Source organism: Mustela putorius, unplaced genomic scaffold (genome assembly GCF_011764305.1).
Source record: "Mustela putorius furo isolate JIRA1106 unplaced genomic scaffold, ASM1176430v1.1 tig00000083_pilon_pilon_pilon, whole genome shotgun sequence".
NCBI lineage: Eukaryota > Metazoa > Chordata > Mammalia > Carnivora > Mustelidae > Mustela > Mustela putorius.
The window spans coordinates 13,341,422-13,365,785 of record NW_025421273.1 but is presented as its reverse complement, the minus strand read 5'-3'; the positions used below and the strand labels follow the sequence as shown (position 1 = coordinate 13,365,785).

The 24,364-nt window shown below is 56.3% G+C and overlaps 1 protein-coding gene across 3 annotated transcripts in view; it reads left to right on the top strand.

Annotated features, from left to right (window-relative positions):
* The window catches only part of HTRA3 (HtrA serine peptidase 3), a 28,766-nt gene extending 5,502 nt beyond the window's left edge, over positions 1 to 23,264 (top strand). The window contains exons 2-9 of one of the 3 annotated variants that reach the window (XM_004772220.3): positions 5,290 to 5,389; positions 8,277 to 8,499; positions 10,254 to 10,448; positions 11,016 to 11,048; positions 12,327 to 12,441; positions 19,123 to 19,171; positions 20,710 to 20,805; positions 22,136 to 23,264. In XM_004772220.3, the coding sequence (XP_004772277.1) occupies positions 5,290 to 5,389; positions 8,277 to 8,499; positions 10,254 to 10,448; positions 11,016 to 11,048; positions 12,327 to 12,441; positions 19,123 to 19,171; positions 20,710 to 20,805; positions 22,136 to 22,301 (977 nt within the window). In that variant the 3' untranslated portion in view covers positions 22,302 to 23,264. Of the gene's footprint in view, positions 1 to 5,289; positions 5,390 to 8,276; positions 8,500 to 10,253; positions 10,449 to 11,015; positions 11,049 to 12,326; positions 12,442 to 13,353; positions 14,128 to 19,122; positions 19,172 to 20,709; positions 20,806 to 22,135 lie in introns of those variants that run through there. The other 2 variants (XM_045075226.1, XM_004772221.3) reach the window with 2 other exon arrangements.
* Positions 23,265 to 24,364: the final 1,100 nt, after the last annotated feature.

Here is a 24,364-nt window from a genome sequence, read left to right as displayed (position 1 = left end):
ACCAGGCTTGTCTTCGGGCCGTCAAAACCTTACATGTGCATTATTTAGGTCTTGTTGTCATGGCCCTCTATAAGAAAAAGCTCAGCCGGGGCCAGTCCTACCCCAGGTGGGGAGGGACAGCTTTGCCGGAGCCCAGGCCCCCTGAGTCTCCATCTGCGGCTCTGTACACAGGGCCAACCTCCAGCACCTTGAGGAAGTGGCTTTCCTGTTTGATTTTGATAACCGTGTTAGATAAATGGAAAGAAAGAGAATAAAGTCACAGACACCTTGTCCTCAGCGCAGTGAAGATGTGGCTGGGACATACATGAATGTGCCTTAAACCGAACACCATGTCTAGTGTGAGAAGGAGCCAGAGAACCCTTGGAGTTATGTAGTGCCCAGCGTGCCCAACTATATGCTTCAGCCCCTGTAGTGCATGGTAGGCAGAGCCAGAACTGAGACTCAGTTCTGTTCTCATGTCCAAGTGCTCAGCAGTGAGTCCCAGCTACCCCATCTGCAAGTCTCCTAAGCTCTCTGCACCTCAGATTCATCTGTGAAATGGGACCTTTCTGGCTGGGTCACTGGACAATCAGTGAGGTGAGGCATTAAAGCTAACAGACTTGAGTACGAATAGACCTCAATACTGATGAGTGGGTGTTTCTGACATAAATGGAATTTGTGGGAGAGGAGAAATAGCAGAGGAAGGAATGTGCTGGAAGGCAGTGTTCGTGGAAGGGCTGCCCCTGCCCTGTGTCCAAGGGAATTCCACGGACCTTGTTCAGTGCACGACCCAGCCGGGGAGCCTGGGCCCAGTAGAGTCAGCCACTGGACCAGTTAGGGCAGGGAGGGTTTCTTGTTAGAGGAGAGCCACAGGCTGACCCCACCTTGGCTTCCAGGTTACCCAGAGTCCTGGGTACCCTTTCGATAAAGGTCAGATAAGCTGGTGGCAGAGCCCCTCCTCCATGCGGCTGGCACATTAGAAGATCCAGACCGACCCCAAGTCGAAGTCTGGACAAGCTGGGCGCCCCTGGGCAGGACAACCCATCACTGACTAAAGAGGACCAGCCCGGAGCAGAGGAGGCACCTGGGGTCAGCATCAAAGGACCTGGCTCTGGGCCTTAGGGTGTGGGTCTCTTGGTCTGTGAAATGGGCAAAGATCCTGCCTCGCATAAGTGCTTTGAGACTTCACTGGTCTCATAAATGCCCGGAGCTCCCTGTATGTGGCTGCTGGGTGGGACTCATGCTGGTGGAGCCCTGCATCCAAGGGCCAGAGCCTGGGGCCGAGGGCCACAGACAGCAGCACCTTGCCCCCTGGGAGCCACAGTGGGATCTGAGGCCCCTGTTCCTGGCTGGGTGGGGAGACTGTCACCTGGGCCAGGCAAGTTTTCAAGAGCAAGAAAAACACAGGGAACTGTTCTGGGAACTAGTTAAACCCGGGAGGCGGCTCCTGGGGCTTCAAAGCCTGCCCCTGGTGGGCGAGTAGGGCCTTTGCGGGGGGCGCTGGGGGCCATGGAGGGGCCCCGAGATGGTGCATTTGTTCCCACAGAGCCTTCATGCACTCCTTGCTTATTCATGTGTTCTCTTGCTGCTCCCTGCTCAGTGCTTTGGAATGGGGGTGTCCAGGCCATGGGGACCGTCAGAGGGACACGCCTTGGGAGGGGTCATGAGGGGCTGTGAGACCCAGAGGAGTGAGAGTGGTCACTGAGCCTGCCAAGTCGGGGCAGTCTCCCCAGACAAGGTGTGCTGGCCCCGGCTTGAAGGATGAGGGAAGGGACATTCCTGACAGAGGGAACCGGAGTTGGGGGTCTGGGGGAGAGGGGCAGCAGGGGAGGCTGCAGATGCAGATGGAAGCCAGATGCCTGGGTCCCTCAACACACTGATAAGATGTTGTCATCTGGTGTGCAGGCTGTTTAGCATTATGGACAGATGGGCACAGGTGGGGCTTTGCGGTCATCTGCAGACGGCCCTCCCATCCCAGTTCATAGCTAACTACTTGGTTAGACAGGTGGGGGCTTTTTCTGATAGAATAAGGGCAGTTACCTCAGAATTAGAGTAACAGAATTGGGTCTTAGTCCATGCTGTGGATTATGAGCTGGAGGGCTAGTGCATACAGTTGGGCAGGCTGTGCACTGCACAACTCCAAGGGAAGCCAGTCACACTGTGATCTTTGTTAAGAATGGTTTTGCGCAGTGCACAGCCTATCCCTGAGCTCTGCGGGTGCAAGAATGTTGGGGCGGAGCCCAGAAGCCCAGCTTCTCTCCCTGCCGCCCCTGGTCCCAGGCTCTCTCCCATCCTGGCTGTGCCCCTTCCTCTCCCCCAGAGGCGCCACAGGACACCTGGCCTTGATTGCTTCACCCTGTGTCAAATTCCTCCCGACTAGAACTTCCAAAGCCTGTGAATTACAGTTTATTTTTGAAAACAAAACAAAACAAAATGCTAACAGCTGAATCTGGTCGGGACTGACTGTTGACTTCAAAACTTTGGCTGGAGGATGGGGTGGGGGAGGGATTGTCAAAACCCCAAATAAACAGAGTCTGCTTTCCAGCCGTGGGGCCTAAGGTTTTCATGTGGAAAGAAGCGGTGGGAACCGAGTCCTCCCTGCCCACTGATTCATGGGGTGATTCATCTGCGTGTGTTGAGGAGGACCAGGAAACAGGCCAGGCCCCGCCCCACCACCCCCCTCCCCACCGCCCACCACGGTAGGTCTGCTTAAAGGGACAGAACCTGGCTGGGCCCAGGTCCCCAGCTGGCTGACCCTGGAGCCCCACCGGGGTGCCCCAGGCCCTGGCTCAGGTCAGGCTCAGGCTCTGAAGTCCCTGGAACTTGGCTCAAGGCGTCGCTGGGCTTCCCTCTGCCCCATTCGGTCACCCTTGGGCTGTGCCTGGCTGGTCACTTGAATGCCCCACATGAGAGGGCGTGCCATGGGCAGGGCATTGTGCTGGGAAACCCTCTGGGAGGGAGAAACTCATTGTGCTGGGGGCCTGCCTGGAGGAGGTGGGATTTGAGTTGTTCCCCCAGACAAGCTGGAGCATCTTGCTAGGGAGCAATGGGGAAGGGTCTGTGTGGGTGAGGCACAGGGAGGCAGGTGATGGAGCAGAGACTTAGAGTAAATGGCTCAACGGGTTACACAGAAGGGGCAGGGGATGGGTGACATCTGACGTGGCCCTCGGGGACTGCCCGCCCCAACACAGCATGGTGGGCACGCGCCTCCACCAGGGTGAGCCCAGCACACACGGGAGAGATGCAGACCCTGCCAAGCGCCCACCCATGGAAGGGAGAAAGGCCCGGGGCAGGGATCCTCTGTGCCTGAGGCCATAGGAATGACCTGGTGAGGAGTGTCCCGGTCCCGTCAGAGACCAGAACCCGGACAAGCCAGCAGTTTCTGCGGCTGGTTTCCTTCCCTCTGCCTGGAAGCAAGACCAGGACTTGGGCTTCCAGGGGCCTCGGGGTAGGGGGACAGAGCTGGCCTTAGCCCCCACAGCTGATGGGTAGCTTCGCCTGCAGAGTTTCGGGGACGATTGGCAGTCCTGCGTGGAAATCAATGCGTGGGACAGCCCCTGGAGCCCTTGTTACTGTGAGCCCTGAAGCGCAGATCCCGCCCCTCCAAGGGTTTTGCCAACTGTGGGGGAAGGCTCCCAGGCAGAGTAGCCCCTGGCCGCCTGCAGTTGGGTGGGCGAGGGGCTGGCTGACAACAGGTCCCATCTCCCAGACAGGATTCTGCCACTCCCGCACAGGCCACCTTTGGTTTAGGCTGACCGCGGTGGCCTGGGCCCCTGTGTGTGAGTCCCTAGCTGAGAGGCAGATGTCACAGAATAGGTGGATGGGGTCTCCTTTCCACCCCTGACCTTGGAGCCCAAGGGGAACCCTCTCCTGACCCACCCAGAGTCCCAGTCTGGGCATAATGGGGAGTCGGGCATGGGGGTGGGCACTGGGGATGGGTGAGGGGCCCCTAAAGGGAAGAGCCTCTGGCCAGAGTTCACAACATGCTTCTCCAACTCGACCTGCATCCTCGAGCAGGAGGATGCATCTCAGTGAGCCACACAGTCACCCCACCTGTGAGGGGGAGGCATGGACCCCCGCCCTGGCTGCCCCCCTCAATATGGGGAGAATGGTCGGGATGTGGGGGGCCTGCATGTACCCACACATGTTTATGGGACACATGGGGTGGGCATGCTACCAAGCCTCTGGACAAAACCAACAACTAGAGTCTCACTAGATCCTCATGCCTCCCAGAGACTGAGAACAGCCTCAGCTGCAGAAATAGACTTCGCAGGCTGAGCCTTGCTGGCTCCCCAACACGGGTGCTGGGGGCATGGTGGGCCCCCCCAGGCAGAAGCCTCACCCCTGCAAGTCACACTCATACCCAGTTCCCATGGGTCAGTGGGGGCGGTTGGGGAGGGGGGCATCCTCCATCTTGTTTGTAGACCAGTAGTCAAGGCTCAGAGAGGGTGAGTGGCTTGCCTAAAGCCACACAGTTGGAGGCAGGGTGCCCGGCCAAGCCCAGTCCACCTCCAGCCGTCCACTCATGCGGGGACCAATCACAAGCAGCGCTGGGCAGCGTGGATTCCAGGGGGCACCAGTCTCCGCTGGGGACCCAAGAGTCCTCGGCACATTCCCGAACAAGGGAGACCAAAGGGGTGTAGGCCCCGTGCCACCCACATCTCTCAGGCCTGCGGTCCTGGCAGGCGCTACCCCTGCTGCTGACAGCAGCAGAAATCTGAGCCCGTGAGGGTTCCAGGGGAGTTCATGAACCGCCCGGCAAGTCGCACTGGGGCATGGCCAAGTTGGATGAGGGGCCCTGGCGACTCAGACATCCGGAGTCCCGCAGGGCCCAGGAGGGGGTCACGCTGTGGCCAGACTGGGGGACAAGCCAGGGGCCTCTGCTGGACCCTTGCCCGATCACTGCTCTAGCCCAAGGGCTAGAGGGACCGGCCAGAGCCGCAGGGGACGAGGGAGAGGATGGTTGCCTCATGCCACGGCACTGCTGTCTATCTGAGAAAGGAGGGGCAGGGCCCCAGGGGCTGGCCAAGATCTAGCTCCAATGTCAGAATGTCAGGTCGCAGCTGGCAGCTGAGGGCGAGTGTCCCAGCCCTCCTGGTGGCATCAGGGAGGTAACAAGAGGGAGCTCAGCAGGAAGGCCTCTCCTGAATGTCCGGGTGTCACTGTGCTGCTGAGTGTGGGGTGTCCCTGAGGGGTTCTGAGTCCAGTGGGGTCATTCCCTGGTGGAGTGCCCCCCCAGGGTGGGGGTTCAGGGTGCTGTTGGCGGTGTCCGTGTCTCAGTGAGGTACCTGGTTCTTTCTGCTAGTGCAGGTCTCCACCAGCTGACCAGCCCGCGGTACAAGTTCAACTTCATCGCGGACGTGGTGGAGAAGATCGCGCCGGCCGTGGTCCACATAGAGCTCTTCCTGAGGTGCATGAGCCCCTCCCAGCGGCCCCCCATTCTAGCCCTAGGGTGGGCGAAGCCAGGTGCACGTGGTGCGGGTGGGCCTTGTGGATATCCCTCTCCCCCTGGGGAGGGACGCCCCTCTCTGCCTCTGGTCTGCTCACCAAGGGGAGGCCCCCTGGGCTGCAGGTTTGCTAAACAAGGGTGTCCCATGGGGGAGGGGAGGGGGTGCGTGTCTGAGCTGGGAAGCACCACTGCCCTGGAGCCCGATCGGCCGTGGAATCCTGGAGTTCCCTCCCAGCACGACATCTACTCCCCAAAGAGAAGACACGGGCAGCAAGACGTCTCAAGTTAAGAGTGCTGCTTCCTTCTGGCTGACCTCACGTGTTGGCCCCTATGTGTGAGGAGGGAGCCGCCAAACCACCCTGATGAGGCGTGCAGGGTCTGAACCCCTCCACGCTGATGGGGAGCAGAGGGAGCCAGGCCCACGTGCCCCAGAGTAGACGGTCACCCAGCGGCCTCAGGACAGGGTGCTGGGGCCTTGTGTGTTTGCACAGCTCTTTCCCTGGGTGGTGGAGGTGGGCTCGTGTTGAAAGGCTGACACTGAGGCCCAAGGGCGTCCCTGGGGGGGCGGTGCAGGGCAACGGGGCAGAATCACTCAAGCCCTGATCGCTGGCCCCAGCACAGGGCTCCCTGCTCACTGGGCATGGCATTTGTGCAGTGGGAGCCCTTGTCACGGGGCGTCACCGCCCCCCATCTCTGGAGGGCAGGAACTGTCTTCACCCCTGCTGGTGCTCCATGGGGCCATCAGCCAAGTCCCCTGTCAGAACAGCAATGCCCTTGAACCTACTGTGCGCTCCGAGCCCTGGTGGCTGCTGTGCCAAACTGTGTCCCAACAGCCTCAGTGAGTGTCCACCTCTTAGAGGAAAGAGCCAGGCACAGGCAGGACTCACCCCAAGTCAGGACCGGGGTGGTCCAGCCCTCCTTACTGACTGACACCCTGCACTCCAAGGCCCTTTCCACTCTCATGCATGGCTAGGTTCTCATGCTAGGCTTTGAGGTTCCCATTTCCTGGGTGGGGACCCAGGGCCGGGGATCCTCTCCAGGCTCCCAGAGCTGCTGAGGGCCCAGTTAGAATTTGACCCCAGGTCTCTCAGGCCCCAGAGCTGATCCCTTTCTGCCCTTTCCGGACCCCGAGACATGTCATTGAGGAAATTACAACTGGACACACTAAGTGGCACGTCTCTGGCCTTGCCAGTGGCTCAGATGGGGCCAGTGTCTTTCTAGAAGGCTCTGGGCACCGGGCTCCGAGCCAGCTAATTGCTGACTACAGCCCAGCCTGGTCAGATGGTGATACCTTTGCCACATCAGACTTGGAGGCCCATGTCCCAGGGGGCGGGTGGGCAAGACCAAGTGGGCCAGATCCTAGACACAGATGAGATGTTCACGGAGCCTGGGAGCCTCCACTGTGACCCCTGACCTGAGGGGAGGAGGCCGCTGGCTGCCTCGGGCCCCTCCTGCAGACAGTGACAGCTCCGTGGGCGCAGGAGGAGGTCAGGTGCAGCCCCGCCCAGGGCTGGGCAAGGGTGGAAACTGAGCTCAAGCATGCACAGAGGCTATGGTCCCCCCGGGGCCCAGTGGCCCGGCTGCCTGACCCAGCCCAGTCCTTCGTGTCCCAGGCCACGGCATCTGCACACGTAAACACACAGCCTGCTCCCACATAGGGGGATCGTGAGCACTAAATCACTTGTGTCTGGCCCGGAGCAGTTGGTAATGTGAGCCTGCCACTGGTCCTGCCCACGAGGCAGCCTTTCTGCACTCCCTCACTTTTCTGAGACATCCCCCCATCTCTTGTTCTTTCTCCCCTGCACAGTCCCGGGCCCTTTGGGCTACCCTTTCTCCCTCACCTCTGCTAAGCGGCCTCAGGCACTAAGGACCCGCTCCATCCAGGCCCCTCTGGAATGGTGGAGAGGGTCCCGAGCTGTGCCTGGTGTCCCTCCTTCCTGGCATCCTGGCCTTGCCCCGGGGTTCTCTCGGCTCTGGGGAGGCTCGGGCATTGTCCTGCATCCATGAATTCTGACCTCAGACCTTTAGATCGCATGAACGGAAGCAGACGCCTGTCTGAGCGTGCACCGTGCCTGCCACGGTCCAGTGTTCCCTGCCCTGAGTCCCCTGGAGGACGGTGCCGGTGCAGAATTCACGGAGTGGAGCCTGCCACAGGCACTGGGGGAGCACACTGGGATGGCACACGCTGCCCTGTGCCATCTTCTTCCTGTGTAGGCTGATCGTCCTCCCGCCCGGGAAGTCACCCCCATGGGGACCTGCCGCAGGACAGCCCCCGCAAAAGCTATGTGCCCATTAGTGCCAATAGCCATCCTGTTTGCTGAGTGACTTCCTGCCTCCAGGCATCACACTCAGCAGGGTACAGTCCCCGTTTCCTAGCTGGGAAACTGAGGCCTGACCCCAGCCACGCAGATAGTAAGTGGGATGGGTCCAAGATTAGAGTCCTGGCCTGTCTGGCTCCGGAGCTGAGCAGTCAGGGCTGAGCACGCCTGCCTGTCCCAACAGGCCTAATGCGCATGGGCCTCCATCTCCGCCCAGAAAATTGCAAGTCACAGATGGTCATCCCCTCTGGCTGGCTGTGAAATGAGTCCAGGAGTCAGTGAGCTGGCCAAGGCCACAGCTGGAGGTGGCAGAGCTGGGGTTGGCCCCAGGCCCGGAGACTCCAAAGCCATGATCTTTCACCCGACGCTGGGCTCTGCTCCCCAGCAGCTGGTGCATGGCTGCAGCTGGCCCTGTGTCTAGGTCCCCTAGGTTTCTGCATCCAGGTCCCCGCGTCCAGGCCCCGTGTGCAGATTCCTGTGTCCGGGCCCCCGCCCACCCTGACCGCCCGCATGTGCTTACCTCCCCACAGACACCCTCTGTTTGGCCGAAACGTGCCCCTGTCCAGTGGCTCGGGCTTCATCATGTCAGAGGCTGGCTTGATCGTCACCAACGCCCATGTGGTGTCAAGCACCAACACTGTCTCTGGCCGGCAGCAGCTCAAGGTGCAGCTCCAAAACGGTGACAGCTACGAGGCCACCATCAAGGATATCGACAAGAAGTCGGACATCGCCACCATCAAGATCCACCCAAAAGTGAGTGTGTGGGGGGCACCTCCCCAGACCCCAGGGCCCAGAGCTGTGTCAGCCCAGCCTTCCTGGGGGGCACTGGGAAGAAGGGGCCCAAGTCAGATCAGAAACAGGGTGTAGGCCCCCCACCCTGCTTCCCGGAGCTGCCAGGTGCAGGCAGAGCTGGGCTGCCGTGCTCCTACCATTTTCACAAGGATGGGCATCCTCCAAAGCCCAGGGACACTCCCAGTGTCCCTCCTGGGCCTACTGCGGGAGATGCCACTGTCCCTGCATGGCCACCAGAGGCTGTGGAGAGCACTGGGACATAGGCCCCTGGTCCCCCTATATCCAGTCCCCCCAGCTGGCTAGGCAGCCCCCAGCGGGGCCACCATCATCCCCCATCCATGCCACCGGCTGTTCCAGAAGGTCCCACAGCCCTTGGCAGAAGGGATGTCAGTGTCCTTCAATTTCAGAAGGGAAAGGCTCAGAGAGGTTAGGCCACTTCCCAAGATCATGCTGACCTGAGACAGAGCTTGTCCAGTGTCGTACTTAGGACCATTGGACAGGGCCGCTACAGGCCAGCCCCGCCACGAGGTCGGCAACCCGTGAGGCCGTCTGTGCTGGTGACTTTGGCATGACCTTGAATCTGGCTTCTGCTCTTTCTGAATGAAACCAGAGAGTTTTGGTGATAATGAATCATTTATGAGGAGTTTCCTTCTTACCTGATGGAGGGAGAAGAGATTTACCCCAGCATGGACCCTTCCCCACATTTGACACTTTGACAGTAGTTACTGAGCCGGGGGACGCCATGCCTGTTCTAGGGATAAGGGTAGTCAGGCTGTGTGTGTGTGGGGGGGGGACAGTATGCTCAAGGACAGGCCATGGCAGTATTTGCAGTGAGGCTCCAGGTAGGAAATGCTCTTGGGCTTTGTGGGGCCTGAGCGCTATGTGGACACCTTCCAGCTCTGTGGCAACCACAGGTGATACAAACACAGGGTTGTGTGCCAATAAAACTTTATTTACAAAACACCCCAAGGGCCACAGAATGCAGCATACCCCCTCCTTCCCCCACCGAGGACCCTGGGTCTGGCTGCTGCTAGGTCTCTCCCGTTCCCAGGGCTGTGGCCGAATCCTAGGGCGGGGTGCACCCCGGCCTTCCTCGGGGGCCACAGATTCCGGTGGAATCAGTAAGGCCCATGCACCCTGGTGCCCGCAGGCACCATCAGCAGCTAACACTTCTTCTTGAAGCAGGATCTGCCTCTCGGCCCCTGAGAGATCAGGTTGAGTTGAATCAAGGATTCCAGCAGTAGGGTTCCATGTCCTCACCTGGGCTCCAGACTTCCTGCCGGACTTTCAGTCTTACGCTTCAATCTGTGTGTGATACGTTTTGGATGGTATTCACAGAGCTCATCAGATTTCAGAGGGACCTGTGACCACCGAACCACTAGGCTCCATCACCTCAGAGGCCATGCCCAGCTGGACCCTCCGGGCACCCTCCCTGTGTGTGACCCCTACAGCTGCCTGGGGAACCCATGGTCAGTCACAGAGCAGCTGAGCCTCCATTGCAAGGACCCTGGCCTGGGTCTCTCCTACTGTGGGTCAGCTGGAGGCCAGCCCGGCCTCTCTCTGAGTTGGCAACTTGCCTTGGCCTTGGCCCCTGACAGCTCTGTCCAGCTGCTCCCGCCATCCTGGGACCACCCTGCTGGGGGCCTGGCGTCGATCTGGCTCTGGCCCCAGTGAAGGCTGACAGCTGAGCCTCCCTCCCCATGTCTCCCCTCCAGAAAAAGCTGCCGGCACTGCTGCTGGGCCGTTCTGCAGACCTGCGGCCCGGCGAGTTCGTGGTGGCCATCGGCAGCCCCTTTGCCCTGCAGAACACCGTGACCACAGGCATCGTCAGCACGGCCCAGCGGGACGGCAAGGAGCTGGGCCTCCGGGACTCAGACATGGACTACATCCAGACGGACGCCATCATCAACGTGAGTCCCTGTCCCCAGAGACTGACCCATCACTTGGCACTTCCGCTTGCTACCACGCTCCTTCTTTAAGTTCAGCAGATCTCGGGCTCCCTGTGACTTCTGCACGGGGGTGCCAGGTTTGCCAGAGGCATTAGAAGCTGCTGCCCTGAGCTGAGACATTCAGAGATGCAGATTCTCTGCCCAAGTCACCCCCAAAACCCCAGCATTCCTTTTGTTGCTGTTATTATCGTCACTGTAGCTCACAGAGTGCCAAGCCTTGTGGGTTTGCCGAGCTCTGGGCCCTTCTGGAAATGGGAGCCTTTGCAGAGGCCCCTCGTGGCTGAGCCTGGAGTGAGCCTGTTAGTCTGTGTGGGGCGCACAGGTCACCCCACAGCCATCCATGTGGCCTCTAGGGCCTCAGCTCCCTTACCTGTGAAATGGGGGTGAAGTGAGGCCTTTCCCTGCCATTGGGGGTGAAATTCGATGACCCATCTCTGTGCCGGTTGGAACGAGGATCAGAAGACAGAACTTCAGGCACCCTCGGGTGGGCTCAGGGATCAGCTCACATCAAGTTTCCTCCCCTTGCAGTACGGGAACTCCGGGGGACCACTGGTGAACCTGGTAAGTGTCCCCAAGGGCAGAAGCCTCTATTTTTCTGGGGCTCTGCTCACATGACAGCACAGCCTCAAGGCAGGGATGGAACCCTAAAGAGGGGCCTTGGATCTGTACACCCAATGGCTGGGCTGGAGGCCCGGGAGGAGGATGTGTCCCCATGCACATGCTGCCCTGGCCCCCTGAGGCCCCCAGAGCAGCTGGGCTGCCCAAGGAAGGAGGATGACCCAGAACTGTGGCCAGGCAGGGCCACGGGCTCAGTAAGGACCTGGGGCAGGGGACACACAGGTCAGGCTTGCTCACTGTTCTGGGTCCCCCATTCTTGCATTTACGTGTGTGCTGAGGGGTATCCTTGTCCTTCCCCAGTCCCCTTGGGTCCCCCCCCCCCGCAATGATCCCATGCCCACCCTGGGTGCCAGGTCAGGCTCATTCTCATCCCAGGTGAGATTTCTAGAATATACCAGGAGTTCAGGTCAGAAATCCATTCAGCTCCTGGGGCCCCAAAATCTCGTGTGCCATCCCCACCCCGGGAGCTCCTGTCCATGCTGCAGCGTGTCAGATGTGAGCATGCCCACATGACATGCAGAACAATGAGGGGATTCTGGAGGAACCCAGGCAGGGAAGGCTTCCTGGAGGCGGGAACACCTCATTTGGGCCATGGAGAAGGGACATGCAGGAGAAAGCAAGTCTGGGGAGAAGGCATAGCCAGAGTGGGAGGGTTCAGAGGGTGCTTCACCCTGTCCCCGAGCGGCCTGCAGGCGCTGAGTGGGAACCACAGCCCCAGCATGGGTGTTCTCTGTGCCTGGGCTTCATGCTGGAGGACGGAAAACGGGTGCACACCAGGCTATGTCTGGTGACCCAGGCTGTGGCATTGAGGGGGTGCAAGGTAAGTGTGGAGTGGGAGGCCAGTTCCTGGGGGACAGAGAGGGTGGGGGACTGGGGAGCTGTCCTGGCCACACACTCCTAGCCCCACTTCTAGAAGGATGGATGAGAGAAGCTCCGGTCCCAGGGGCCTCATCACCCCCTCCCTGGGTTGGGGGTGTCCTCCTCAGTGGGCACTACTTGAGGGGCAGACCATGAGCTCCCTGAGCCAGGGAGAGGACGGGCCGGGTTTGGAGAGAGAAGTGAGGTGAACCCCAGAGGGCCTTTCCAGGTCAGATTCAGCACTGCCCTGGGAGCCCCTCCTCCAGGGGCAGTGATGACCGGCTCGGCCCTGGGAGCCGGGGGTGGACACAGTACTCGGTACTCGGGCTCCGGGGTGACGGCTCCTCTGACCTCCCCGCCCAGGACGGCGAGGTCATTGGCATCAACACGCTCAAGGTGGCCGCCGGCATCTCCTTCGCCATCCCCTCCGACCGCATCACGCGCTTCCTCGCAGAGTTCCAGGATAAGCACGTCAAAGGTAGAGTGGTGCTCTGGGAGCTGCTGAGGCTGGGAACCCCTTCCTTCCCTGCCCACCCCATGCCCGTCCTGAAGTCCCCAGAAGCCCGTACCTCTCAGCTGTGGCCTCTGTCTTCCTCCCCTTACCTCTTGGCCCCGGGCACCCCTGTCCCTCCCGATGCTCCCTTTCTAGCGGGGAAGGGAGGGGTCTCCCACCCACCTCCCACCCACCTCCCACCTCCAGTGGCTTGGGCCACCAGGCTCCACTTCTCTGGGCTGCTGCAGACAGAATTGGTGTGTCCTTCCTCCCTCTCTCCCTCCTCCCTTCCTTCCTTCCATCCATCCACCTATCAACCCACCCTTCCCTCTATCCACGCATGCACCTACCCATCTGCCCTTTTTCCCACCCTTCTACCAGCCCCTCACCCGTCGCCCCTCCCTCCTTCCTTCCTACCACCCGACACTCTGCTCATCCCCAAGAACTCCCCCTTTCCGCCTGCTGGTCATACAGCCTGTCCAGGAGGACAGTCTCTCCTCCAGGGGAGTGGAACCCAAGCCCCCAGTCCTTGGAAAGCATCTTCCACTCAGCTCCATCTCCCTGTCCACGTAGGGATGTCCGGCTCTCCCTAGCCAGGCCTGGATGGCCGTGAGCACCCACCTGAGGGGAGGCTTAGGCCGGCATGGCTGACTCTCCCCAGTGAGGGCCTGCCCATCACCTTCTTAAGGTTGGTGGTCACAGCTGCCTTCCAGAGGAGGGTCCTATGTCTCCTGATCTCAGGAGCTGTCCTGTTGCCCTCCACTTTCCTGCCTTTCATTCTAGCCCAAGTGAATGTCTCCCTCCCACCATTTTGTATCCCGTGCCCACCTGGCCAGCGTCCAGACCTGGGCCACTCCACTAGTGCCACCTTCAGATTGCTTCCATGTCTTCTCCCAGCCCCTTCACCAGCAGTTCACTGAGAGCAGGGGGCTTCCCCATGCTTGCCTGATCCTCCAGGATCCCACCAGCCAAGCGCATGGAGCCCAGTGCAGCCAAAACCAGTGCCGTGAGGACTGGTCACGTGAAGAACCCCTGTTGAGAACTCCATTGGGCTCATCGGTGTCCCTCATGTGAAGATGGCCTGGAGAGCCAGTCTTCCCTGCAGAAGCTGAACGTTTCTTCTCTTGGACGGGTGGGGGAGGGGCATCTAACCCCACATCTTTTCTCCTTGGCTGCTAGGAAGCTCAGAACTTAACCCAGGGTTGCATCTTCCTACCTGTCATAGCCTTGGTGCTTTCTCTAATAACTGAGCTTTTCTAGTGTAATTATCCTCCCCCATAAGGGTGTCCTTGACTTTGGCTCCCTTCCAGGAAATTGGTGGCTCTGCCTTTTGTACAGACTGAGATGTTGGGTGACTATTTGTTAGAAATCAGATGATAGCATCCCCTGGCTTCTTGCCTCACTTCCTCTCCCCTCTTAGAACCCACCAGGGGCCAGCAGGGCCCATTCCTTTGTTGGGCAGAGACTCTCCCTGTCAGTGCTGACCTCACCCCAGACACCCTGGGAGACTCAGCCCCTGTTCCCAGAGCTGTCTCCTCCCCCAGGACATGTGGACTGGTCAGAGAGCCCAACAAATCTTAGCTGGACGACTGAATCTATAATTTAAAGCCCTTCTGAAGTTGGTGTTCGCTTCTGCTGTTTTGTCTTAATAAAATCATCAAAATACTTAAACCAGGTTAATCTAAAGTTCTTTAAAACAAGGCATGCTTAAGTTAAACCAAGGAGACATTAAGGGGGGTTTCTTGTTCCTGTGTAGGGCTATGGAGCACAGAGGGCTCCGGGGGTCTCTGGAGGGGAGAGGGAACACCATGATGGTCCAAGGGAACCTCAGCTTCAGGCTCCAGGAGGGTTTGGGGGTTCACCCCCGGGGGCGTTTGGGTCAGTGGGGCTGGGTGGTTATGGATGTCAGGCCCTCTGTGAACAGTGGGGTCTCATCCAACCTGGGGAGTGGAAACATGACTTGTCTCCTGCCCTGGGGGTCTCTGTGGCATGTGTGCCCAGGGAGAGCTGTGGGGAGGCACTGGAAAGCACATTCCCTGGCCTCCAGGATCGGGCAGACTGGGGACACCTGCGGGTGAGATTGTTTCCCCTGGACCAGGAGGCAGCAGCCAGAGGCACGGGTGTGAGGGGACAGCACCCATGCTTGGAAGCCCACTGTCTCTTCTCCAAGGTGCCGGAGGCTCTCCTGAGCTTGGCTCGCCCCAGCCCAGCAGTCGGGACCAGTGGCAAGCGTTCCCTGGCTTTGTGAACCACACACCAGTCCCTAGCATGTGGAACAGGAAACAAAGTCAGGCCCCCCAGCCCACCACCTCCAGGCTCCCAGCCCAGCATGCGGGACCCTCCACATTTGGGTGATCTCCCTGTGAAGGAGGAGATGCAAGGTTGTCTGCTGACCCAGAAACTCCATCAGGCCACCGTGCCCCAGCCCTACTGCCCAGGGTTTCTGGAGAAGCCACATCTGGCCAAACCTGCTGGTTCCGGGGTGTGCAGTGGGCTTCCAAACAAAGGCCCTAATGGGATGGCTTCTGCCTCACAGGGGGCAGGACTGCACCTTGGCCTGGCCAGGGTGCTGCTCACGCACAAGCACTGGAAGCTCAGGCTCCTTCCTGTTCTGAAGCGTGACCTTGGGGCTCTGGGCAATGCTGACCAGGGGCCAGCACCAAGGCTTCTGCCCGGGTCTTTTTCCTACCTCTGAGGACCTCACCCTAACTGTGGATGAAAATGCCATTTAGGGAGTGACTCCCAGATTCCAATCTCCAGCCTGGCCCCATCGCGGAGTGTTACACCAGGTTATGCAGCTGCCTTTGCTTCAAAGACCCTTCCCAGCCAAGGGGTCCTTTCAAAATATAGGGCAGACCATGGGCCCATCTCTGCTGGGAAGTGTCCTGGGGCTGTACCTGCTGGGGGTAAACACCAGAGCCACCAATCCAGCAGAGCCGCCAGCTGGCAGCTTCCCCTCCCTCCCCACCCCCAAACCTCCTAGCCTCCTCTCACTCGGGGCCATCGATCCCAACCATCGACCATCGATTTTCTGTGCGAAAATGTCAGTTGAGATTTTGCCCACTTTAAAAAGTTGAGTTGTTTGTGTTTTTCCCAGGTTTTGAGAAGGGTCTGGATGCATTCTGGATGGGAGCCTTTGTCAGAGAGATGAGCTGAAATGTCTCCTCCTGCTGCTTAACTTTTCATTCTCCTGATGGAGCCTTCAAAGAGGGGTGTTTTGTCAATTTCTATGAAGTCTCCATTGCCAATTTTTTTTAATGTGTGTGGAATTCTATCTAAGAATTCTTGGCTAGCCAAAGGTCAGGACTATATTCTACGTTTTCTTCCAGCAGTTTACTTTCTGAGGTCTTCACATTAGGACAATGATGCATTTTTAACTAATTTTTTAAGAGTGCGAAGTATGAATCAAAGTTCTCCTTCTTTTTTTTTTTTTTTTTCTGCCTTGGAGAGTCAATTCCAACATCATGTGTTTTTCTCCACTGAATTGCTTTTGCTCCTTTGTAGAAAGTAGAATGAGCCCTTTCTGTCCCAATTGTCTGTCTGTCCTGAATATCACCTCTCTGCTGTGTTTTCAGGTCAGGCGACAACAGTCCTCCCGCTTTGTCCTGCCTCCAACATTGTTTTGGTTTTGCATTTCCAAATGGATTTTAGAATCAGCTTATCAATTCCTGATTTCGATTTCAATTGTTTTAGTTGTTCAATGTTAAAGTTCAATTTCCGATTGTTCGTTACCAGGATATACAAGTAAAGTTGATTTTCATATATCAGTTAATCATAAGAGATCCCATGATGTTGACAGATTATGCTGGTAGGAATTCCTGTGGGTTCCGTCAGATTTTGCACACAGATGGTTCTGCAGTCTGCGCACAGAAAGAGTTTTGCATCTTTCTTTCCAGTCTAGATGCCTTTTCTAGACTGGCTGGAGTCTTCCTAAGATATTGAATAGGAAGGTGGTGAGAGTGGATGCCTGGCGTCCTTCTTGCCCTTGGGGGAGAAGTCTCGAGACTCTTACCCACAAGTAGGATGCTCACTCAATGTCTCTTGAAGGTGTCCTTCATCAGATGGAAAAAGTCCCCTTGAATTCATAGTTTTTCCTAGGAACAGATGGGGTTAGAAGATTTTGTCAGACACTTTTCTGCGCCATTTGAGATGATGGCTTTCCTTTGTAGTCTGTTAATGTGAATTGCGTTGGCTGATTTTTGAATGTTAAACCATCCTTGCATTTCTGCGATAAAGCTCCCCCATATTGATGTATTGTCATTAGTATATATTGCTGGATTTGATTTGCTGAAAATGTTTAAGTGTTTTTTGCAGCCATCTTCATGAGGGGTGTTGGTCTAGTATTCTTTCGCAGTTTTGGGTACAGGATGATGGTTGGGTGGTTTTTAGGAAGAACACCCCTCCTGTGCCTCTTGTCTGTCCTCAGTTCTCTGCTATAACACAGCTTCACTTCTGACATTCTGGTGACCAAATGCAAAAGGATCCCCTGCACCAGCAGTCTGTCCTACCATTTCACCCAAGTCTGGCACTGTCTACGTGGAGAGGGTGTCAGAACCTGTGGCTAAGGTTGCACAAAACCACCCCCACTTCAGGTGCCAATTACAAGTCCAGCCTTTCGTCTGTGCTTCTGGCCCAACAGCTGGAGATGTGGGGTTCCCACAGCCTCCTCCTTGGTTTTGATCATTTGCTGGAGTAGTTCACACAGCTCAGGAAAACAGTTTACTTGCTACATTGTCAGTTTGTGTGTAAAGAGGTAGAATTCAAGAACAATAGGAGAGGTGTACAGGGTAGGTCTGGGAAAGGACAAAGAGCTCCTCCATGTCCACCAACCTGAAAGCTCTCTGACTCTCCCTCTTGGGGTTGTATGGAGGCTTCACTGTGTAGGCATGATTGGTTCAATCACTGCCATTTGTGATTATGTTCACCTCCAGTCCCTCACCTCTCCCCAGAGGTGGCATGGAGGTTGGGGCTGAAAGTTCAACCCCCTAATCACATTGTAGGCTTCCTGGCAACCAGCCCCAACCTTAAGGTCTTCTCAAAATCACCTCAGTAACATACACTTGGGAGTGGTTGAAAGGGGCTTGTGTTATGAGTAACAGAAGACACCCTTTGCACATTTATCACCGTGAGGCTATTTCAGGAGCTGGCAGCAAACATATGTCCCCAGAGTGCTTGTCACAGGGAATTACAGAAGTTTTAGGGGCCATGTGCTGGGAACCATAAATGAAAACCAAAACATATATTTCTTATTATAAATCACAGCATCACAGAAGTATTCACTCATTTTCAGTTTTCCAGAAGAGTTTCTGCAAAGCTGATACTATTTCTTTCCTAAACATTAGGTAGAGTTCTCCCGTGGGACAACCTGGCCCTGACATTTTCTTTGTGGGAAGATTTTTAACTACAAAATAGAGATGGGGCTTCTGCGGTTATCTGCTTCTTCTTGAGTGAGGTTTGGCAGTTTGGAAAATTCAAGAAATGTGTGCATTTTATCTGAGTTGTCAAATGTGTTGGCATCCAGTTTTTCATAATTACATCTTTTTACCCTTGCAATACTGTAGCCTCTGTGGTGATGTCTCTTCTCCCATGCCTGATCCTGAAATGGATAATTGTCTTGTCTTTTTATTTTTTCTTCTTTTGGCTAATCAGTCTGGTTGAATCCTTATTGATTTTATTGATCTCCAAGAATAAGCTTCTGCCTTTCATTTATTTTCTGTTTTGAATTTGTTTTCTATCTCATTGATTTCTAGTCTTTATTATTCCCTTTCTTCTGCTTACACTGGGTTCATTCAGTCTTCTCTTTCTAGTTCTTATGGTGAAAGCTGAAATCACTGATGTGAGACCTTTCTTCTTCTCTGATATTGGCGCTCTGGTACTATTAATTTCCGCCATGTGCTGCTTTACCTGCACCTCACAAATGTTGATATGTTGTTTTCTCATTTTTATATAGTTTTAAATACTTTCTAATTTCCTTTTTGATTTCTTCTTTGAAGATGAGGTATTCAGAAGTGTGTTATTTCATTTCTAAGTTATTGGAAATTTTCTAGATACCCTTCTATTACTGATTTTCATGATAAGCCATTTTAATTGTGTTGAGACTTGTTTTGTGGTTCCAAATATGAAAATGTTATTTCTGGGGCTGAGACACCTCCTAAGTCACAGACTGGCAGAGCCAAGGGGATAGAGCTGCCAGCTTAGGAAGTTGTGTGTTTAAGTCTCCCAACTGGAGGGCTTGGCACATGGCCAGTGCTCACTGGGCATTACTGGCTAATGTTATCATTTATGGGGAAGGCAGGAGAAGGTAACAAGTTCATATCTGAACAGGCAAGTTTGGGGAGCCTGCGAGATGGAGGCTGGAGAGGAGACCTCCAATGGCTGCTGGGGTTTGGGTGTGGGGTTCAGTGGCAGAGCAGCTGAGGGAGCTGCTGTGGTTGCATGGGGCCTGTGGGCAAGGGTGAGCAGGAAGTCACCAGACTAGGCAGGACATCTCTGAGCCCATCAACAGCAGCCTGGAGGACAAAGACGGTTCTATGCCTGTGACCACATGGGATGGATCCTGCTGCTTTTTGCTCCTGGGGGGGGGGGTTCCCATCCCACCTGGCCCCTCAGGGAGGGCAGAGGCTTTAATAGTACCTCTAACAGGGTCCTGTCATGTTTTGTTCCCAGATTGGAAGAAGCGATTCATCGGCATACGGATGCGGACCATCACATCGAAGTGAGTGTCTGAGGATGCAGCCTTGCTGCCCATCCACCCTCATCCCTCCCCTCTCCTCCCAGACCCCGCCCAGCTATGTCCAGCTGCCTACAGGTGTTTCTGTGGGCCAGAACACTCAGATTCCCAAGCCTCTGCTCAGGCCAGCCCTCTGCCTGCAATACCTTTCCCCACTTTGTCTAATAGGTTCCTTCAGTTCCCTCAGGAATCCATTCAGGTGCCCCTTCCTCCAGGAAGCAAGCCTTTGTGGCTACCATAACAAATTACCATGGACTTGGTGGCTTTAGACAATAGGAATCCATTCTTTTGACATTCTGGAAGCTAGTCGTCCAAAATCAGGGCATCAGCAGGTCAGTGCTCCCACTGGAGGCTCTGTGGGGAGAGTCCTTCCTTGCCTCTCACTGCTTCTGGGGGTTCCAGGTGTTTCTTGGCTTGTAGTCACACCACCCCAATCATCCACACGTGGCCTCTTTCTCTTATAAAAACACCAGTTCTTGGATTTAGGTCTCACCCTAAGTCAGGATGATACTACTTAGATATCCATAACCAATAGAACTTTAAAGACCGTATTTCTACACAAAGTCACATTCTGAGGTTCTCAGTGGACACGAATTTTGGGGGAACACTGTTCTACTCCCCTTGAAACTCAAGTGGGAGGAGTACCACCTTTCCCCCCTGTATAACTGTGCTTCCCTTCGAAGCATTGCACTGGTCCCAGGGGACAGAATTACCTGTTGTGCCCTGCTCCCCTCAACTTTGAATCTGAACTCCTTGGGAGTGAGAACTGTGTCCTACTCATTGGTATCACCTCTGTAGCAGAGTGGGTGGCTGGAAACACTGATAGTAAAATAAAGGGTGGAGTGTGAGAGGGAGAAGGAAGGGAAGCAAGGCGAGAAAAATTTGCCAAGTCAAGTCCAAGGATTTGGAGAAGGAGGAGGAGCATTGTGCACTGTGGGGAGAACTAAAGCATGCTCAATTGATTATACCCTCAAAACTATACAGTCCCTAAAATGATCATTCTTCCCATTTAATCAACTCTTAATCTAGAAATTAAATTTGACAGCCATTTGTAATCCAGACCAATATACCAAACTTTCTATTAAATGTGTTCTTTCTTTCTGTCTTTTCATCCATTCACCCATCACACCATCTGTCTATGCATGCATCACACCGTCCGTCCATCCATCCATCCACCCATCTCTCCATCCATCCATCCATTAGTTCATCCATTCTTCTACCTTTCCTTCTTTCTCATCCCTCCTTCCACCCACCCTCCCATCTATCCAACACCCTCCCCTATCCACATTTCTAATCAACCACCTTCAGTAGACTTTCTCTTGAGGAGCCCATGTCAAGTGGGCAACACTGAGAAGAACAAGTGACAACCCAGAGTGGTCAGTGGTAAAACAGAGTAGTGTCAGGGTCCAAAGGAGATGCCTCTTCTGGCCTGGGTGGTTGCGGGGAGAACGGCAGAGTTTTGTGCCACAGAGTTAGTTTAGAGGCTCAGAAAAAGTGCATTCATTGTGAAACTTCTTTTTCAGTTTGGTGGAAGAACTAAAGGCCAGCAATCCAGACTTCCCATCAGTCAGCAGTGGGATTTACGTGCAAGAGGTTGTTCCAAACTCACCTTCCCAGAGGTAGGCCTCCCTATGGGAAGCATGGACACTGGACAGGAGGAGGGTGGGGTTTCGTGGGCATGAGGCCTAGGGTGGGCCCACTTCGGTGACCTTGCATGACCTTGAGCCCCGTCCCAGCACATGACATGGCACAGAAATGGCAGGTGGGATTCTGGTCTATCACCTAAGCCAGAGTCAGGCTGGAGAGATGATGTACCCCCTTAGAGAATTGGCAGTGCCCTTCCTTAGCCCAGCATGTCCTTTCCTTTGGGTCTTGAGAGACAGAGTACTGGAGAGCACCCCCCTCCTAGAGCTCAAACCCAATCCAGCCCAACTTCCACCAGCGCAGTGGGCCCACCTGGGTCTTCCTATGCCTGTTTCCCCATCTGCAAAATGGGCAGTTGGCCTACTCTTCCTCCACTGAGGAGGCTTTGTCAAGATCAAATGAGACAAAGTACCATGTTCTTTGAAACTGCCAGAGAACAGCTGACTGTCTGCAGCACCATGAGCTGAGGCAGCCCATGGAGTGCAGATACTTCATGCTTGTACAGCTGATCCAGGCCCCAGCTCTGTGTCTGAATGGTGGGTGGGCTGCAGTTAGCAGTCTTCATAGAGATCCCCGGAGCTGGAGGTCGTGCTCGGGGGTCCGTGAAGGGCGAGGGCAGGGAGTGGGGTAGAGAGGAGCCAGGCAGGCCGGCCTCCAGCCTCACAGGGCCCCCTCCACCAAGCAGGACCCCTCTTCCTGTTTTCTGTGGTGCTGCTTCAGAGGTTGTATGGGGAGAGGTGGACCCTGGAGCACAGGTGCTCGGTCCGCAGCTGGCCTGTAGTAGAGTTGTTGAAACATAGGTCTGTGAACCAATGAATAGCCACCAAACTCAGTCCCCTTATTCAGGGTTTCAGCAGTTATGGGGAGGGACCATGGGAGGCTTCCTTAAGAGCCAGAGCGGTGGGCTCAGTGGCAAGGGTGGCCGCTGCCAACCAAGGCTGCCTAATGAGTCAGCCCTCACTGCAGCCTGGACCTTGGAATCTGCAGCGTGTTCCCACGTGGGACTGTAGAGGTGGAAACTAAGGCTCAAAGGGGCCAAGGCCTGCCCTGCGGCAGCCCAGCCAAAAAGACTGCAGCCAGAACTTGAACCCAACCCTCATAATGTAGAGAAGAAGCAGGCTTACAAAGCACTAGCCTATGGTAGGACATGGGTTTCCGGCTGGTATAAACACCTTGCAGTCAGGATGTTATTCTTACCCATTGAAGTGATTTTTCTTAAACCACTCCTGTTCGATCAGATTGTCCCCTGAGCGGGGTCTGGGCCTCGCAGGGATGTGCAGTGACTGGGTGTCTCTCCATTGGCAGAGGGGGAATCCAAGATGGCGACATCATTGTCAAGGTCAACGGGCGCCCTCTGTCAGACTCGAGCGAGCTGCAGGAGGCCGTCCTGACTGAGTCCCCTCTGCTGCTGGAGGTGCGGAGGGGCAATGATGACCTCCTGTTCAGCATCGCGCCAGAGGTGGTCCTGTGAGTGTGGGAGCCCACGTCGCTGAGTGCCAGAGCCTGCATTCCAGGACAGGTGCTAACCCAGAGGTCCCATCCAGAGCTGCTGCCTCCCACAGGGTCAGGACGAAGGACCATGGATGGTCCTCAACAGAGCCGCTGGCCTCCTCCTGGCTGTCCAGGGGCAGAGTCACAGGCAGGGTTTGGCCAGGGACCCACCTCAGCCTTCGGGAAAGTTGGCTTCCAGATCACAGTACCATGGGGCAGCAGGATATCCCCCTCATACAGATGCTCCTGAGGGCCACCTTCCAAGTGCCCAGGATATTTTGAACATTCCTTTGGAGCTCCCCGCAAGTCCCAGCCTTTACACCTGTCCAACCTCTGTCTAAATGCCCAACCTGCTCCTACCCCACCCTCCCCTCCGAGTCTCCTGCTCAGGTCAGTGCCCCAACCCATCCTCCCCTTGGAAGGCCTCCCAGCTCCTGCCCCAGACCCCATGGTGCCCATCACACTGAATGACCAGGGCTGTGGCATCCACCAGCTGGAAGCCCTGGAGGGCGGCCATGTCTGACCACCTTGGGGAATCAAATGTGGGCACCTGGCTCAGAGCAGGCCCCGAGGGCATGTCCCCTGGCTTCCCAAGCCAAGCCCTGTGGCTGGTGATGATGTCACCTTCTGGGGTGGAACAGAGACTGGCCAGGAGCAGAGTGTCTGACACCATCTGGAAGGCTGCTCGTCCCCCGCCAGAGGTGACCAGAGGGTGCTGGGCAGAGGATGCCTCCTGACAGGGGTGGGGTTGCAAGGACTGAGCCGGCTTCGCCTCCCCTGTGCCGCTCTGTGCAGGGGCATGGACTCACGGAATCACCCCTAGAGCGGCAGGGGGGCATGTGTGTGTTGAGGTGTACATGTGAGCTTTGCTGTACAATGGATTCCCTGTGTTGCTTGTACTGTATGTTTCTCTACTGTATGGAAATTAAAGTTTACAAGCACATGGCCCTTAGCCAGCAGGGGCGCTCCGGGAAGCCCACCCCCACCAGCCACAGCTTCTCTTGAATGGAGAACTGACACATCAGCCCGCTGAGGGCCAGGGGAAACCACGCTGAGCACAGGGGCATCGGGCCAGCTCCCCAACTTTCTCCTGGTCTGTGGTCTCAGGCAAGATGCTTTCCTGCCCTGGCCTTATCCTCTTGCGGGTGTAGACAGGACGCAGATAGCACCGCCCCCAAGGCGGGAGGTGGGGGGTGCTTGAAAAGGTGCCCGGCTTGCAGCGAGCCCCAGCTAAGCCGTGCTCCATGTCCCCCAAAGCTTCTCTGTGTCTGCTACAGGTCACCTCACCCAGCGATGGGGAAACAAGGCAGGAAGAGACAAAGTGGATTGCCCAGGACCCAGCCAGGGGCAGGGGGCATTGAGAGTTCTGACTTGCCCAGGGCAAGCGCTTGCCCCCACCCCCGGGGAAGCAAGTGGGAGTGCCAGGGTGAGGGTGAGGGGCACCTAGCTGATCTGAGAGGGAGAGGCCCAGGCCTGGGTTCTGGACCCTCGAGTCCAGGAAGATAGAGAACTCCCTGATCTAAGCCTCACAGGGTGACAGGGTCTGTCCCCAGTGAGCCGTGTGACCACTGGCCACCTTCCCCTTAGGGAGGGGTGGACAATTGCCAGTCTTCATGCCCTTCCACACTTTGAGAGCCTGAGGCTTGACAGGTCCAGATTTAAATGGGCCCCCCACAGGGAAGTTTTGGAAGGTGGCCTAAGCTAGCGTGGCAGCAGTGGGAATTCCGTGTGGTACCTAGAGGGGCTCATGGGACATTCCTGGAGATGGGCATACCAGGCATCTGTGAGGCTGCGCGTGTGTGCCCCGCGGTGGGCCAGTGAGATGGGGAGAATCAGACCAAAGGGCACGTGGCATCCACACCCAGAAAAGGACCAGGAACTGTCGCAAGCAGCTTTTAATGAGGACACTGTGCTGTGGTTCAACACCCCAGTTTCGCAATCCTTGGGCTCCAATTACCATGTGCACTGAGCACTTCTCTCCACACCCAGGCTACCATGAGGCTGCGGGTCTACTGTGGGGGGAGTGAGGTCCTTGCACCCGGC